The sequence below is a fragment of the Epinephelus fuscoguttatus genome, linkage group LG3 (assembly GCF_011397635.1).
Source record: "Epinephelus fuscoguttatus linkage group LG3, E.fuscoguttatus.final_Chr_v1".
In the NCBI taxonomy this organism is placed as follows: domain Eukaryota; kingdom Metazoa; phylum Chordata; class Actinopteri; order Perciformes; family Serranidae; genus Epinephelus; species Epinephelus fuscoguttatus.
This window is the reverse complement of record NC_064754.1, coordinates 10,487,240-10,502,988: the sequence shown is the minus strand read 5'-3', so window position 1 is coordinate 10,502,988 and position 15,749 is coordinate 10,487,240. Positions and strand designations below refer to the sequence as shown.

Below are 15,749 nucleotides of genomic sequence, written 5' to 3'. Positions count from 1 at the left end.
CAGAGCCGCGGCTCCAACTGCTATCCACGCGATATGTTACAAGAATCACGCGATAGTGGCCACTTGTTTAGAATTCCCGAAAGATGGCGGCGGCGCCTCCGGATGAGGCTAGCCTGCAGTCTCGCATCAGTAAGTCATTATACTGTACACTATCTGATTAACTTTTGAACGTGAAGCATTAGCCGATGCGCTGTTAGGGGACACGGATATGTATTATCAGTTTAAATTTGCCGCTGTCGGACATATTACTCTCCCCAGGGAAGATATGTTTAAGAGTCAAGAGAGCGAATGTCATCAAATCAAGAAGTGTCAGTTGTCGATGAGGAACAAACTCAGATTAAATGTCTCCTTTGCTGTGATGTGCTCGTATTTTGAGCTCACATTGTGGTTACTGTTGACAGTTTGAGGGTGGCGGTGCTACACAAACATGACATTTAAGTAAAAAAAATCATACTAATGTCCAGCTGAATGCTAACAGAACCTACTAGCTAGTTAGCTGCTGATCGTTTCCTCACGGACCAAGACAAGCCAGCTGAACGAACCCAGAACCAGGAACTATAACGACACAGTACTAATGCCATGGTCTTAGACACAGGAGCACCAGCAACCTCAACAGCTCCAAACAAGAGAGGCGATAGATTGTGTAAAGCAAACAACCAGAGGCTACAGCTGCTGACAGGGAGCACAGGCGTTCAGTGGGATTTACTCTAAACTTTGCTGCTGCTGTTAAACCCCAGTGTGAAGTCACTACCTGCAAGAGGTCTGACAGACTTGACACATCTATCCAGAGCAATCTGACATAAAGAATGTCAGGAGACTCATGATTTGTTATAATTTTTGCTAAATGTAATATAGAAGACAAGTCATATGCAGCAATTTGAGATGCAGAATTTAGTCTAATGTGTTTCCTTTTACACAGACAAGGCCACCAACCCTTTGAATAAGGAGACCGACTGGGACAGTATCAAGGGGTTTTGTGATCAGCTCAACGATGAACCAGACGGGTGAGATGATGATTATGATGACGATATCTCACCATTTCAAAATAGTTGTTCTCTTAAAGGTCCAGCGTGGAAGATTTACGGAGATTCAGTGGCGTCTAGCGGTGAGGATTGCAGATTGCAACCAGCTGAAACTTCTCCAGGTTAAAATTCATTTAGTGTTCATCATTCAGGAGGTTTTTACTGGAGGCAGAATTATCCATAGTGGTCTCCTTCTCTCCAAAACAAACAGACCAGGTGGTTAAAACAAGTAAAGATGCCAAATTAAGTAGTTTCACATCACAATTCAGTGTTTGTCCCATGTTGTTTGGCATTTTTTAGACGGATCGCTATCCCGGCACCTGCTAATGTGTGCTCACCTTATTTCTGATCCAGACATTTAGGAGGTTTTTACTGTACACCGAATTATCCACAGAGGTCTCATCCTCTCCAAAGCAAATGGACCCAGTGATTTAAACTGGTAAAAACACAGAATAAAGCAGTTTCACATTTGTGACATTGCTGTTTTTCCTATGTTGCTCAGTCATGAAGGGGCTGCAAACTACAATGGCCAACGCAAAAACATAAATGGCCCTCTCTAGAACCAGTGTTTGGTTTGTCTGCTACTGTAGAAACATGGCGGTGCAACATGGCAAATGCCATAGACGAGATCCCATTCCCTATGTAGATATAAACGGCTCATTCTAACATAATGAAAACACAATCATACTTATTTTCAGATGATGATACACTAAAGAAAACACCTGTATTGTATTCCATGTCTGCCAGTATATCCCAAAAAGCTACACACTGGACCTTTAATCACCATATACAAAATGCACAATCAAATCAACGCTATGCCAGTTTCTCTAAACTCTAACAATTTGTTTTAATCCAGTTTCAAAACTTTTACCTCGCATCCTATCATACCTTATATATCCTATGTAATATTTTATCACACAACATTAAATATCTCTGACCATTCTCCTGCTTTCTTTTCACTTCAGAGATGTTTAGCTTCACGTGTTGGCAAATAATTTGTGCACGTTTTTACAAAGTGTTTCTGTGGCACATTTCGAATTGATGTCTTGTATTATTCTTGACTCATTTTTGTCTGTGAGTGAAGTGAAGGTTAATTTGTTTAAATTTATCAGTCCCCAGCTTGCAACCAGACTTCTGGCCCACAAGATCCAGTCTCCTCAGGAGTGGGAGGCTATGCAAGCGCTTACGGTAAGCTAACAAGTGTAAACGTGTGCAGAACGCCCCATTAGGAGACACTTGTTGTTATTTTTAGAATGAATGCTTTTTTGTGAAGGATTGTTTGAGCAAAGGTTAAACAAACCTTAAATTATTCACAGGTTCTGGAGACATGCATGAAGAACTGTGGAAAGCGATTTCACAGTGAAGTTGGAAAGTTTCGCTTTCTCAATGAGCTCATCAAAGTGGTGTCACCCAAGGTAATGATCCCTGTCTATGATAGTTAGTTGTTGAGAAGTGAAAGTGGCTTTTAACCACCTATAGAAACTTTGTGGGAATAGTTAAAGAACAGCATAAACACATTTTTCTTTAACAACTGCTTGAATCTCCTCTTCTCTGCAGTACTTGGGTGCCCGGGCTCCAGAGGCAGTGAAGAAGAAGGTGTTAGAAATAATGTACAGCTGGACAGTGAGGCTGCCTGACGAGACCAAAATAGCAGATGCCTATCAGATGCTGAAAAAGCAGGGTGAGTGCTCTAGAAGTTTGAGAGCATGACAAACCTTCAAGATAAAGGACAAGCTTGACAGGTTGCTTTAGCTTGAGGTTTCTCATTCTCTTCATGGTTTACATGCACGACGTGTTACTCCACACATTTAACATGTAGTGGTTCATTGATGTGTTTTAAAGTTCCCATATTTTGCTGATGACGTGATAGTGCTCTGTTTGGTTCCCAGTATTTTCCCTGTATTTGCAAATAGTGTTTTGTACAAGTCAGTATCAGTTCCCCTTTTTATGGTGATGAGCCACAAGCATGAGACTGAAGTCCTTAGTCATGCTGCTTAGTTGAATCTAGTGTGAACTGAAAAAGCAGTCTTAAGTTACTGCAGTATAATCAACACAATATCAGTAGCATGTTTGGACAGAATACAACTGTCTTATCATTATGTGATTGTATTTATCTAAAAGAGGTGTCAGAAACAGTGTTATAGCAGCATTATCACACACTGTATGTCATGGACAGTACTCTGAGTCAGAGGAGACCTAGATGACCTCACTGAGTTGTTGACATGTGGTGTCCTTGTCCTCATCCAGGCATTGTCAAGCTGGATCCTGTGCTTCCTGATGACAAGCCCCTCCCACCCCCTCCACCCAGAGCCAAAAATGTCATCTTTGAGGATGAGGAGAAATCCAAGGTATGAGCGATGATGACGAGGCACCAGTCACTTTGAATAGGTGCTCAAAAGGAAAGACTGTTTCTAAAAATGTTCTGTGCCCATCAAATCCTGTTTGAAGTGACACTCCTGGGAAAGTCATCAAAGCACCAGCAGTTTACAGAGTTCTCTTCCTCTTTTCTTTCCTCTCCCTCTTCTGTCCTATCCTGTTTTTGTAGATGCTGTCTCGCCTATTGAACAGCACTCACCCAGAAGATCTAAGGGCTGCAAACAAGCTCATTAAGGAAATGGTCCAGGAGGTGAGTCATCGGTTTTGTTTACTGAATGTGTGTGCTGCACAGTTTGTGGTTTTAGTTACATGCATATGTGTCTGTTTTTCCACCATTTGTACAAATGACACACCTGATTATGTAACGTGCTGACATTAATGCACTTGAAAAGTAGTCTCAAGGCCTTTTAAGATATTTTTGAATATTATTTTCAGAGGGGTTATAGAGCAGGTTATGCACCCGCTTTCTTCCAACATTGGCAATATGTGGAAATCCAGTTATTATGAAGGCAAGAAGCAACGTCTACAAACTTACCCCATGCCACAAAAGTTAAATCAAGATGTTTCCACCCTGCTTGGATCTTCATCAGGTCAAAATGTTTCAAATTTAACCAGATAACAGAAAAAATATGAAAATAAGAGGCACTATACCTTGTTCAACAAGAAATGTAATTTTCCTATCAAATGCCCATGTGGTTTACATAGGAAAAACACAAAGAGCACCAAAAATGAGGCTAGCAGAACACCGGACCCAGGATCAGAGTGGCTAATCATTCAGTGGCCTCTCTTAGATACAGTGGCATCAAGCATGTTAGATGTCTGAGACGAGGAGGAGATTTAAATGTTCTCTTGCTCTAAAGAGAAAGTTTTTACACTTTAGGGTCTTTGCTCTCTTACAGTTTGAGGTCTGAATCGAGAATGGGATCAAACATTTTCTCTAAAATAAAAAATGGTGGTCCTCCTTGTATGTTTATAGATATGTGTATTTATCTAGACCCTGACACACATATTTGCAAAAATGAAAATCTGTCTATTAATATGACAGATGTGTTTCTTCCTTATTTGGATTTGACCTAACTAATTTTTTAAAAAGGGTGTTTTAGACCCAATTGTATTACTGTTTCTCCCCATGCACTTTTTTCTATGTATTTTATTGAACTGTTCTTTTTTTTTTTTAAATTGCCTCACCACTTTGAGTGGTTTAGATGGTTAACTACACCTGCCATCATAAAGCTTGTCAGCCTTTTGGTGTGCATTATTTATAAATACAGGTGTGGTTTCAGCTTTTTAGACATTTTGATCTGACAGAGATCCAAGTAGGATTAAAACTTTGTCTTGATCAAACATTTGTTGCATGCAGTAAGTGAGCAGGTGTTCATCATGTACACTACTCTTTGATAGCATTACACTTATATGTGTATAATTATTATCAGTGATATCCAAGGAATGATCAATGTTTTGATCTATTGAACATCAGCTTTTAGATTCAGTTAGACATTATTAAAGATAATCATCTTGAAACTAATCGGTTCCTCCGATGTTCAACACCTTTCGTTAAATTCTTTTCAAAATAATTAATATAAAAACATTAAAAACTGAACAGGTTGTTCCCAAAGTCATGAAGATTAATGATTAGGATTTGAAAGTCATATTTAGCAAAATGGGTATGAACAGATTTAATTGTTTAAAATAAAATGCTTGTCATCAGTCTACAAGCCCAGGGGTGTCTGAGATATCTCAGATGTCTCTCCAATTAACATGTATCAACCAGAAAGAGCCTTAAAATGATCACAAAAAGATGCAAAGGAACTGCAAAAAGACACAAAATTACGACAAAAAGGGGTCAAACAAAGACAAGGAGACACAAAATGACTACAACGAAAAATAAAACGACCATAATAGGCACAAAATGATCTCAGAGACACAAGACAAGACACAAAACCACCACAAAGTCTGTGTTTCTTGCTGCTATGTAGGAGAGGTAGTGGGACTTGTTGTGTATCTGTGCCCAGGGGCCTGTTGTCTCAATTTAACTCCTCAAAACATTTCCATGGCTCGTGAAATTTTAAAATGTAAAATCTATTTTTAACATTCACATATTTAGATTTTTATTGTGATAAGAAATAATCTTAAACAGTAATGTAGTCTGTATCACCATAAGGCATTATTTCCTTTTATCTTAATCACCCTGAAGAACAAATTTAGTCACTGTGAGATCCTTTCGCTCTCTTTACAGGACCAAAAGCGTGTGGAGAAAGTATCAAAGCGATTAAACGCCATCCAGGAGGTGAAAGAGAGTGTGAGCCTGCTGAGCCAGCTGCTGGAGGGCTACAGCAGGGACAGCTGCTCCCAGAGCAACCAGGAGCTCATTAAGGTTAGCACAGCTCAGCACATTAAAACTAGCTGCAGCTACAGTCTCGTAATTCTGCTCGCGTTACCCATTGCAGGTTTTAGAGTTTATAACATGTCTGTTCGCAGGATCTTTACCAGCGCTGTGAAAAAATGAGGCCTACGTTGTTCCGATTAGCAAGTGATACAGAGGACAGTGATGAAGCTTTAGGTAAGGCTGCTGAACTCATGACTTTGACACTATGTCATATTATCTCAGGCAGAATAAGGTTTTTATGAAGTCACATTTTTTCCCCCATACAAAGGCACAATATGTGAAAACCACATTGGTGTTGCTCATGAGCCTTTCTCTGCTTACAGCGGATATCTTACAGGCCAATGACAGCTTGACACAGGTCATCAACATGTACAGACACCTGGTGAAGGGAGAGGATGTTCCAAAGGACGGCACAACCATGCCCTCACAGCCAGGTGGGTGCATGCATGTGATTTGGCATCCTTTACTATTTTTACTGCTTGGTTGTTAAAATAAATTATCCAATCATCTCTGTAGACGATAAGATCACAGATAAGGTTTTCTTTGTCCAAATCAGACGGCACTAGCTCAGCACTCGTAGACCTGATGGGACTTAACGCATCAGCCAACTCAGCACCATCCAACCCAGAGCCCTCCAGCCTACAGAGCCTGACTCAGACTGTGGGCATCAGCCTCTTGGATGATGAGCTCATGTCACTGGGTAAGCACACAAAACCTCATCTGGCTTGTAAACACAAAGGCAGATTACTAAGCTTAACTTTTTAACAAGCCAAAGAGGACGTGTCAGCAATGCCTGCACAGCACAGTTTAACCTGATTTCCACTGGCCGGTGTGTGGCCCTGCTGCTGGCTGTCTGGCTATCTGGCTGAAACGGCGTCTTCAGAGGCAGGCAACATCTGGCGAGACCACAACAAAGCCACACACTTTCACAGCCTTTTTAGATTTAGCCAAATGTGTTACAAACTGATATCAGCAGTGATGTTTTTCATTTGAAATTGTGTTCAGGGTTTGTTTGAAAGTGTTTTTGAACAGCATTACATTTTCCAGCACATGATGGCTCCTACACACGTGGCAACATGGTCTACACTCAGACATTGAACTTCCATTTCTTAATTTTACCCCTACCCCTTGTTTTCAAGTGCCTCGGAACAGAGTTACAAGGGGTTGTGGTTGAAATCTTCTCCTATGAAATGGGACAACTCTTTAATACTGTGATTCGTCATCAGCAGTTGTCGATGTATGTAAACAGACGCACCTGTGGCAATAATGGTGTTCTCACAATAACTTTTGCCATTCATCCGATAGTGGTAGTAAAGCACAAATCTTTCATAACTTAAGTTTCACACTACCAACTGATCAAACAAGTCATGAGATAAAAAAGAACACTGCTTCATTACCAGGCCACTAGCAGCGCTCTGTAGGCTAACGTTAGCAACCTGCGTTCCTACCCTGCCAGTCTGCACTGATGTGAGCAGTAACAAGGAGCAGTAACAAATGCAGCAACTTCACTGCTTGAATTAAGTTAAATTTCAGGCAGAATGCAACTTGGAAATATTTCAAAATGTGGGACTGTCATGCACAAATCAGCAATAACAATGTAATGTTAGCTAGCGAGCTAGTTAGCGCCTGAGAAATCAGCATACTACTAGTGATTTTTTTTTATGCTCGTTATAAAGAAACGGAACATAATACATTGAACTGTTTTTTTTGTCTTATCCGCTGTGAGGGTCCAAAGATAGAGGGATGTCTCATGCAGTAAAGCCCTCTGAGGCAAATTGTGATTCGTGATTCTGGGCTTCATAAATAAAACTGACTTGAACTGAATTTTCTTTGTTGCTCCTGCAGCTGTCTTATCAGTGATTTCGTGTAACACTTGGTTTGGAGTTTGCCTCTGAAAGACCTCAGTTTGGAGGGCCATGTAGCACTAAAACTTTTCCCTTATTCAAACAACAATCTGAACACCTTACCCCCAGACATGAACGCACAAAACAGGGGCAAAGGGTGTGTCAGGACTGAGCTGTAACTTCAGGGACTATGCTACTTTAAAAACCAAGAAATTGCAGCAGAGAATGTTCTTTTTATGCAGAGTTAACCATTTTAATATAAACTGTTGGCTTTTATAAATGTTTTATACATTGGTTCTTCAGAGTGTTCTGACTTTTGGTCTCATGTGTGCTTGGTGACATGCACACAGGACCAAGTCAGATTGCAGTGACAAACAAGATGGGGGAAAATCATAAGTACTGACCAAGAAATAGCCTGTACTCCAAACTCATCCTCCAGAAACCTTGATTCGGGGAAAAATCTTCGACCAAAAAAAACTTAAAACAAGTAGATAGAAGAGCTTTTTACTCCTTAGGCCATCAACCTATATAAAGGCGGCTTATTCCACGTTTCTCAGCTGGTCACTTGCACTGTGGCACTTTTATATCAATTTATTTTATTGATTTTAGATTGGCTGTTTTTATTTTACTTTATTGTTTATTCAGTCTCAATCAAATGTGTTTTATTATGTTGTGGTTTTAGAACATATGTTGTTCTGTTGTTTCTTACTATGGATCTTATGGGGTCTTTATGTCTGGAGCACTAAACCAAACAAATGTTCCAGTGTGTGACAATTAAGTTTATCTGAATCTTTAAAATGTTAAAACCACCAAAAACTGAATTAACCTTTGTTGTCTTTGATTTCTCAGGTCTGAATGTAACGGAAAACTTCGACTCTCAGAACACTTTCCAGGTGCAGACTGTAAGATAACACTGCACTGCTCACATTAAAGCCATTTTATGTAGAATTTAATAATGTCTGACAAAACAAACAGACTCTTCTACAAACAAAAACCATCAGAATAATTTAAAATATGTCAGAATCACATACATTATATACACATTATATATGAGTGGTTTTAATACTGATTTCATTTTTCAAAACCATTTTACATCATCTCCATCTCCTCATGCACTTACTGACAGGCACTCTTTAACCCTCTGTTTGTTCTCTCAGTCTTCTAATAGCACAGAACCATCTGCTGCATCGATCCCTGCCGCAGTGTTGCTACCAGCTGTGGTCCAAACACCGCAGGCTCCTCCAGCAGGGGGCCCCACTGCTCCCTCTAAACCCATGGACGAGCTGGAATTGTTGGGGAAGACATTGTTACAGCAGTCTCTACCTCCAGAGAGCCAGCAGGTCAAATGGTAAGCTCAGCAGACTTAGGGTTAGGGTTTAATGTAGTGATATGATATTATTTGCAATTAGATAAACTGATCTTAAAATGCACTCAGTCCTGGCTTTCTGCTGCTGTTAGTGTACTGATAACATTGCTTGTTGAATTAAAAAATTATAAATTATTTCCAACATTCTTTAATTGATCAAATTTAACATTTAACTGAACAAAGACAGCACTAAAAAGATGAAGAACTGCCACACAGCTGTGTTAAATCACTTGTAATGGGGCGTTATGTATTTGATATTTTTTCTTCTGTATAACTTGTGTTTCCCATTCTTCTACACGCAGGGATAAGCTCCAACCTCATTCCAGAGTCACCTTACGAGATCTGCAGACCAAGTCTAGCACCAACTCAAGACCCACTCCCAATGCAACCACCACCTCCTCCGGTCCTGCGACTGCTCCAGGGCCCACGCCCAGCCTACCTGTCCAGTCAGAGCAGCCTGACGCTCTCCTCCTCTCCAATCTCAGTCTGGCAGCTGCTGAGAAAAGCTCTTCAGCTGCCGCCGAGCCCTACGACAACATCTCTCTCGCTGACGTTACTGTGCCTCTGGAAGCAATCAAACCTAGTAAGCATGAGCAAGAACGAGTCTAGTCACAGGTGCAATTTTCTCCATTTCTCTTCATCACATTTTGTTTCTCTGCATTTCTGCAAATATATTTCAGGCAGCTTATTACCAGTGACTGTATTCGACAAACACAGTCTCCGGGTTTTGTTCACCTTTGCCCGAGACTGTCCTCCTTCACGACCCGACGTGCTGGTGGTGATCATCTCCATGCTGTCCTCGGCCCCCATTCCTGTCACCAACATCCGCTTTCAGGCAGCTGTACCAAAGGTAAGTTCTCCCTCCTCGGTTTCGAATCTATCAGAGCGTCAGTGTAAGAGCGTTATCTTTGTGCGTATTGCTTCTTAACATGTTTTCTGTGTGGGGGTGTCTATGTTGCCAAGGTGATGAAAGTCAAGCTGCAGCCTCCATCTAGCACCGAGCTCCCGGCCTTCAATCCCATCCTGCCTCCAGCTGCCATCACACAGATCCTGCTGCTGGCCAACCCTCACAAGGTACTGAGACACGCAGCATGAAAACTGGGGCAGTCAAAAGTCCGAGTCAGCCTCAACTGACTTTTTTTCCTCTTGTCTTTCAGGAAAAAGTACGTTTGCGGTACAAGCTGACATTCAACCTGGGTGACAAATCTCACGATGAATCTGGCGACGTGGACCAGTTCCCGCCTCCAAACACCTGGGGGAACCTTTAGTGAGAACGTCCCACCTCCCGTCATCTGATCTGCTGCTTCCTTTAGATTTAGGTTGAAGTTGTCCCTCATCGCTGGCTCGAGGCGAGATGGCCTCTCTACACTTCAGTAGTATCTGACTCTGGTTTGGTAAAACAAACTGACATGAGACCAGTTGTGGGAACCAGCTTCTACCTTGTGCCTTCCTTCGCAGCCTTTCTGTCCTTATTCGATCATCTCCACGTTCCTGTGTTTCGTAGCTACTTTTCCCTCCTCCAGCAATCATTCCAGCGCAAACTATAAAGCAAACTGTCAGAAACTTTGATTCAACGCAGTGACTTCTGGGGAAACAAGTTGAGCCTTTTAAAAACTGAATGTGTGCATTTTTCTGATCAAAGGGAGAGCTCACCCTAAAATCAAAAATATATATTTTTCCTCTTGCCTGTGGTACTACTGATGTGTGAGTTGCTGAGTGTTGGATATATCAGCTGTAGAGATGTCTGTTTTGTCTCCAAGTTAATGCAGCGAGATGGCACTCAGCTTGTGGTGCTCAGTGTCCAAAAAATACATTTGAAAAACTCAACAGCGATGTCTCTTTCCAGAAATCATGACCTAGATACTCAAGATAATCCACAGACCTTGTTGTGAGCAGTTTCATGTAGGAACTATTTTCTTTCTACCGAACTACACCTGCCAACTGTATCATCTTGCAGAAGAAAGCACGAGATGTAAATACTAATGGCGTCGTCCTCAGCTGAGCTCTAATGTTAGCTAGCCCAGTGGTGCTAGGTGAGCTAGCAGTAGATGCACACTTCCTTCTGCGCGTTGACACGGTTGGTGGGTGTAGTTTGATCAACAGAAAATAGTTCCTTCATGAAACTGCTCTGCTTGTGCTGCTCATGATTTCTGGAAAGGGACATTGCTGTTTTGTTTTTCAGATGTACTTTTTTTTTTTTTTTAGCATTTTGCGCACCACAAGCTGAGTGTCATCTAGTTCCATTATATGCGAGAGAAGGCAGACCTCTCTACGGGCCGATATCTTCAACACTCTGCAGCTCACACCAAAACAATCCACACTGATTAATAGCACGACCGGTAAGAGTAAAAATATGTACCTTTTGATTTTGGTGTGAACTGTCCCTTTAACGCACTGGCTGTGTAACACTTCTCTCGGATGTCCCACGTCATGTGAATTACACGTCACAGCTTCTGTTTTATTTTTACAGAAACTGAAACTATCTGATGCATTCCTAACTTTGGACAGCAGCAGAGAGGGGTTGCAGCCAATCATAATTTTCTTTTAGCCCATCAATAACGCTCTTCAGTTATAGTTTACAGTTACATGCTGAAAGTGACGTTTACAGTATGACCAACAGCCAAAACACCCAATGTATTCAAACTACGATGTGGAATAGTTGGTATTCTCACCTGATAAATAACTTTAATTATCAGAATTGAATTTCCTATCAAATGACGACACTACGTTAGTGTTCAAGGAGCAGCAGCAGCAGCAGCAGTGTATTTAATAATCTAATGGTGTCATGCTCATCTTATTAGCAGACCTCTTGGGTTGCATAGGGAAATTAAATTAAATTTAACTGTTAACACTTTGAGATTGTTGAAGTGGTGGAGACAGAGTGTGAGGAGTTGATCTGAAATGCAGTAATAACTGGAAAAGTACCAGGAGAGACCAGTGTGTCCTGGGAGCATACAGAATATACTAGTACATCGTTTTTAATTATCGTCTTGGTTTTATTATTTGTGTCATGCATGGGCAGTGTGTGTCTGAGCTGTGACAGTGGGCCTTTTCTACAGCGGATTTGTCATAGCAGGAAAAGCACACCTGTTTGGGAAGTCAACCATCATTGAGTTCATTAGTTACGCCCGTGCTTTTCCTACTGCGACATGTAAAAAAAAAAAATGTCCTCTGTGAAAAAGGACTACAAAAGAAGGACACTGAATCGCTGCCTGTTAAAATGCTGAAGTTTAGCTTTTAATTTCTGCACTTTTATTTGTTTTCATCCCTTTTGTTTTGACGTCATGTTTCACTCAGGATTTTGAGTTATTTTACACAACACCAATTTTCATGCACTTTTAATTTTGCACATGCGACCATTCCATATTACAACACATTGTCCTTTCTCATTTGCTGCCTTTCTTATTGTTAATCGACCCAAAGAGGGACATGTCAAGTCCTGAGTTGACATTGCTTGACATCCGGTCTGATTCTACCACATGTGCCTGAGATGAAACATTTGATTTTCATTTGCTTTGTACATATATGTATACAAATGACTAGTTTGATCCTTGTTTCTGTTTCCATATGTTCATGTCCTTATCGGACTTTGTGAAAGAAATGACACATCAATGATGTTACAGAATCATCCCAATATCCACGGCCGTTGAGTTGATTGGAGCACTTAGGGTCATGAAGACTAAAATAAAAAGAGATTGGAGGCAGACTGGTTCCATCTGAGATATAAGACTCTGAAGTGCATGTGAAACTCCAAATGTGTCTAACTACAGTAGTGATAGAGCTGGAGATTCAGTTTATAATATGCAGAGGGTTTAAGGGGAACTCCCACAGTTTTGTGACTGGGTGATTCATGGGAACAATAATTTTTGAAATTGGTCCAGTACTGAGAGAGTACTGCAGCTGACAGTGGCGAAACAGACTACAATGTAACCTCTCTGGACAGGTGGTTTCGCCACTGACAGGCTCAGATAGTGTCTGACAGCATCACAGAAAAGACGCTATAGAGAAATGACATGTATTTCCATACCTTTTGCTTGTTCTGCTCTGTTTTGTGTCCTAGTCTCACTAACAAGATGTCTCGCTCTGAAAATCAGCTAAATATTCTGCCCTGACATTTATCTTTTAGATAACACTAAGATAGACTTTCTGCACTCCAATTCAACAAACTATTACTGGCACTTTTCTCTCCAACCCTCACTAAAGTTTCCACTTTTTTTCTCCCTCGTGAAGAATGAGACTGCCACCGCGAGCCTTGGACACAGAGCATAACAGAATGAGCGAAAGGTTTCTCTGTCCGTCCTTTTCTGTAATGTTGTAAGACACTCATATTAAAAATCTGAGCCTGTCAGTGGCAAAATTCAGCAATTTTAATTGATGCAAATTGTCAGGGTGCACCTGCCCAGCATGGTAACATTATACTTTGCTGCTGACTGCTGCATCATGGATGTATAAAGAAAACTGCATACAACATTGGAGGCGGGAGCCTTTTATTCCTATTTAAGTTGCTCAGAGGCACATAAAGGCAAAATGATACATTTTTACAGTATTAAAGTAACTGGATCTTCCACATTGTGGGGTCCATAGAACAAGCGCACTAGAGACTTGCAGCAGCCAAGTGGCTAACTCCTGGTTCAGTCAAAATTTTGTCATGTGGCTCTTCTAGACTTTAGAAATGTTATCTGACCAAATGGATCAAGGAGGCATTTTGCAGAGGTTGTGACGCTCAGAAAAATTCTGATTCACAGACGTCTCTTTCACAATGCAAGTCTATGGAAAAAGGCTTTTTTGCCTTATGGCATCAGGTGACAGACCAGGATGATGTAATTCCACTTTTTATCGCTACATAAAATTGGCTTCAAAGCCTGACGTCCCTGGGGGCATGTGCAGCACTCTGTCAACACAGAACTAGTTTCAAAAATTTGTTGTTCCCATCAGTCACTGAGACACAAAAACACAGGAAAATAGGGTCCACGTTGAAAAACACCAGAGTTCCCATTAAGAAGTTCCCACTGAGTAATATCGACTCAGTTATTTACAGCAGTGTTACAATTCCTTTGTTAGATCAACACAGTGCCATCAATCAGTCTGACAGGTTGTTTTGGATGACTTTGAATCAGCTGTTTCACTTCCATAGAGATTTACTTATATTTATTGACAGATGCAGATACATCCGTAACTTGTACAGCACTGGAAGGAAGAAAGCAATAATGAGACAAAGCGGTAGCCTCAGTAACCATCTTTCAGTCCGTCATGGCTTAACCAGATTGTAAATAATTGACATTTGTACTCCCAGCACGATTTATTGTAAACTATGCATTGAGCGGGCTGTAACCAGTTCGACCACATTGTCAGATTTAGACTTATCTTCTCTATACATTAGCAAATTTGCCACAAGAACTACAAGTTTATTGCAGCCTCCATCTTCTCCACAGTATCCTCCTATTTGGGATGTACAGTGCCACATTCTTTGACTGGATAAGCATTAATCATTGGTCCAGTCTGTGGGGAAGATGATGATGGATATACCTTATTCTTGACAGAGGTCTTGACCTTAAGATATTAAAGCTGGGGTAGGCAGAATGCTGGAAAAGGGCACCCAAAAAAAAGGTAGAATTTGAAAACACACCTTCCTCCTGCAGGTCTAACCTGCGTAACAGCAGCAACAGAAAGTTTGCTGATATGGTGGGGAGTCAGGGCTTCCTGGTCCCCTGAGCTGGAGTTTTTGCTGGCTGAATTCAGGTTGCTGCAGCCACTGACTGGGGGTCCGTCCCAGGAGCTGCTGCCAACTCGCCTCCCACTGAGGTGGTCTGTAGCCACAGCTGTGAGCCTTTCCCTCCAGTTAGCAGAAAGCTAAATCATTACCAACACTTTCTCTCCATCTCTGAAACACTTTGGCGATACTGACTTATTTTATTTTGTTCGGCAAACTCTCTTTTTGATAAGTCCCTATTTGGGTTGCCTTGCAGTGTAGGCAGTTGCTGTCAACACTGGAATAGCAACTTCTCACCAGAGATGGGCATGTGCATCTGAAATTGTAGAACAGCCAACAGCAACGCCTTCTCTCGGAAATGACCTGTGATTGACTGAGGCCTCCTGTCAGACGCTAGATTTACTGAAGCCTGAAAACAGAGCCAGGTGACCTATTGTTCTCTCAGTCCACTTCAATTACAATATGCTCAAAGTATATTATGGGATTTTTCCCCAATGACGCCAAAATGAAACTGCCTACCCCAGCATGTCTGCTCTGAGGGAACCTGAGTTACAGAACCAACTATTGCACCGTTCCCACAAAACATGAGACAGGTGACTTATTTCTTGTGGCCAGCCATGCTATTTCATGTCCTGGTGAGATGGATTTAAAGTATGCTACAAAGTAGAAAGTTATTGCTGCGCTCCCCTATTTACAAAACTTGCTGCAGCTACAAACCCCCGTCTGTGGTAACCTCAGTCTTTTACTGAGATACCTGTTATGCTTCAATCTGCAGTACACTGCAAGAACATGATTGAGCACTGTGCATGCAAAGCACTCATCCAGCTTTCAGATGAATCAGACTGGACCTCCCACATTAATTCGGACTGGCAAAAAAAAAAAACCAACCCAAAAAATTTAACTTAAGACCCAAAGTGAGTCAATCAACTAAACTGAATCCAGATTTTAAAGATTGATACACGTTAAAAAGTGCAGCAAAACAAAGTGTTGTGACGAGGCCTCTACTCTACATGTGTGTATTTGTGAAGGAGGTGAACAGTCTTTT

The 15,749-nt window shown here is 41.3% G+C and overlaps 1 protein-coding gene across 2 annotated transcripts; it reads left to right on the top strand.

Annotated features, from left to right (window-relative positions):
• The first annotated feature begins 47 nt into the window (after window positions 1-47).
• On the top strand, window positions 48-12,714 carry LOC125886250 (ADP-ribosylation factor-binding protein GGA1-like). Of its 2 annotated transcripts, none has more exons than XM_049572291.1 (17): window positions 48-129; window positions 920-1,004; window positions 2,135-2,210; window positions 2,339-2,437; window positions 2,580-2,703; window positions 3,270-3,370; window positions 3,568-3,648; window positions 5,635-5,772; window positions 5,877-5,958; window positions 6,108-6,218; window positions 6,341-6,484; window positions 8,478-8,521; window positions 8,786-8,976; window positions 9,297-9,577; window positions 9,675-9,844; window positions 9,958-10,068; window positions 10,152-12,714. In XM_049572291.1, the coding sequence occupies exons 1-17, from the start codon at window positions 84-86 to the stop codon at window positions 10,260-10,262; spliced, it is 1,995 nt and encodes a 664-aa protein (XP_049428248.1). In that variant the 5' UTR covers window positions 48-83; the 3' UTR covers window positions 10,263-12,714. The 2 variants fall into 2 exon arrangements, with proteins under 2 accessions (XP_049428248.1, XP_049428247.1); XM_049572290.1 differs by having other exon boundaries at window positions 8,478-8,530.
• The last annotated feature ends 3,035 nt before the right edge of the window (window positions 12,715-15,749 follow it).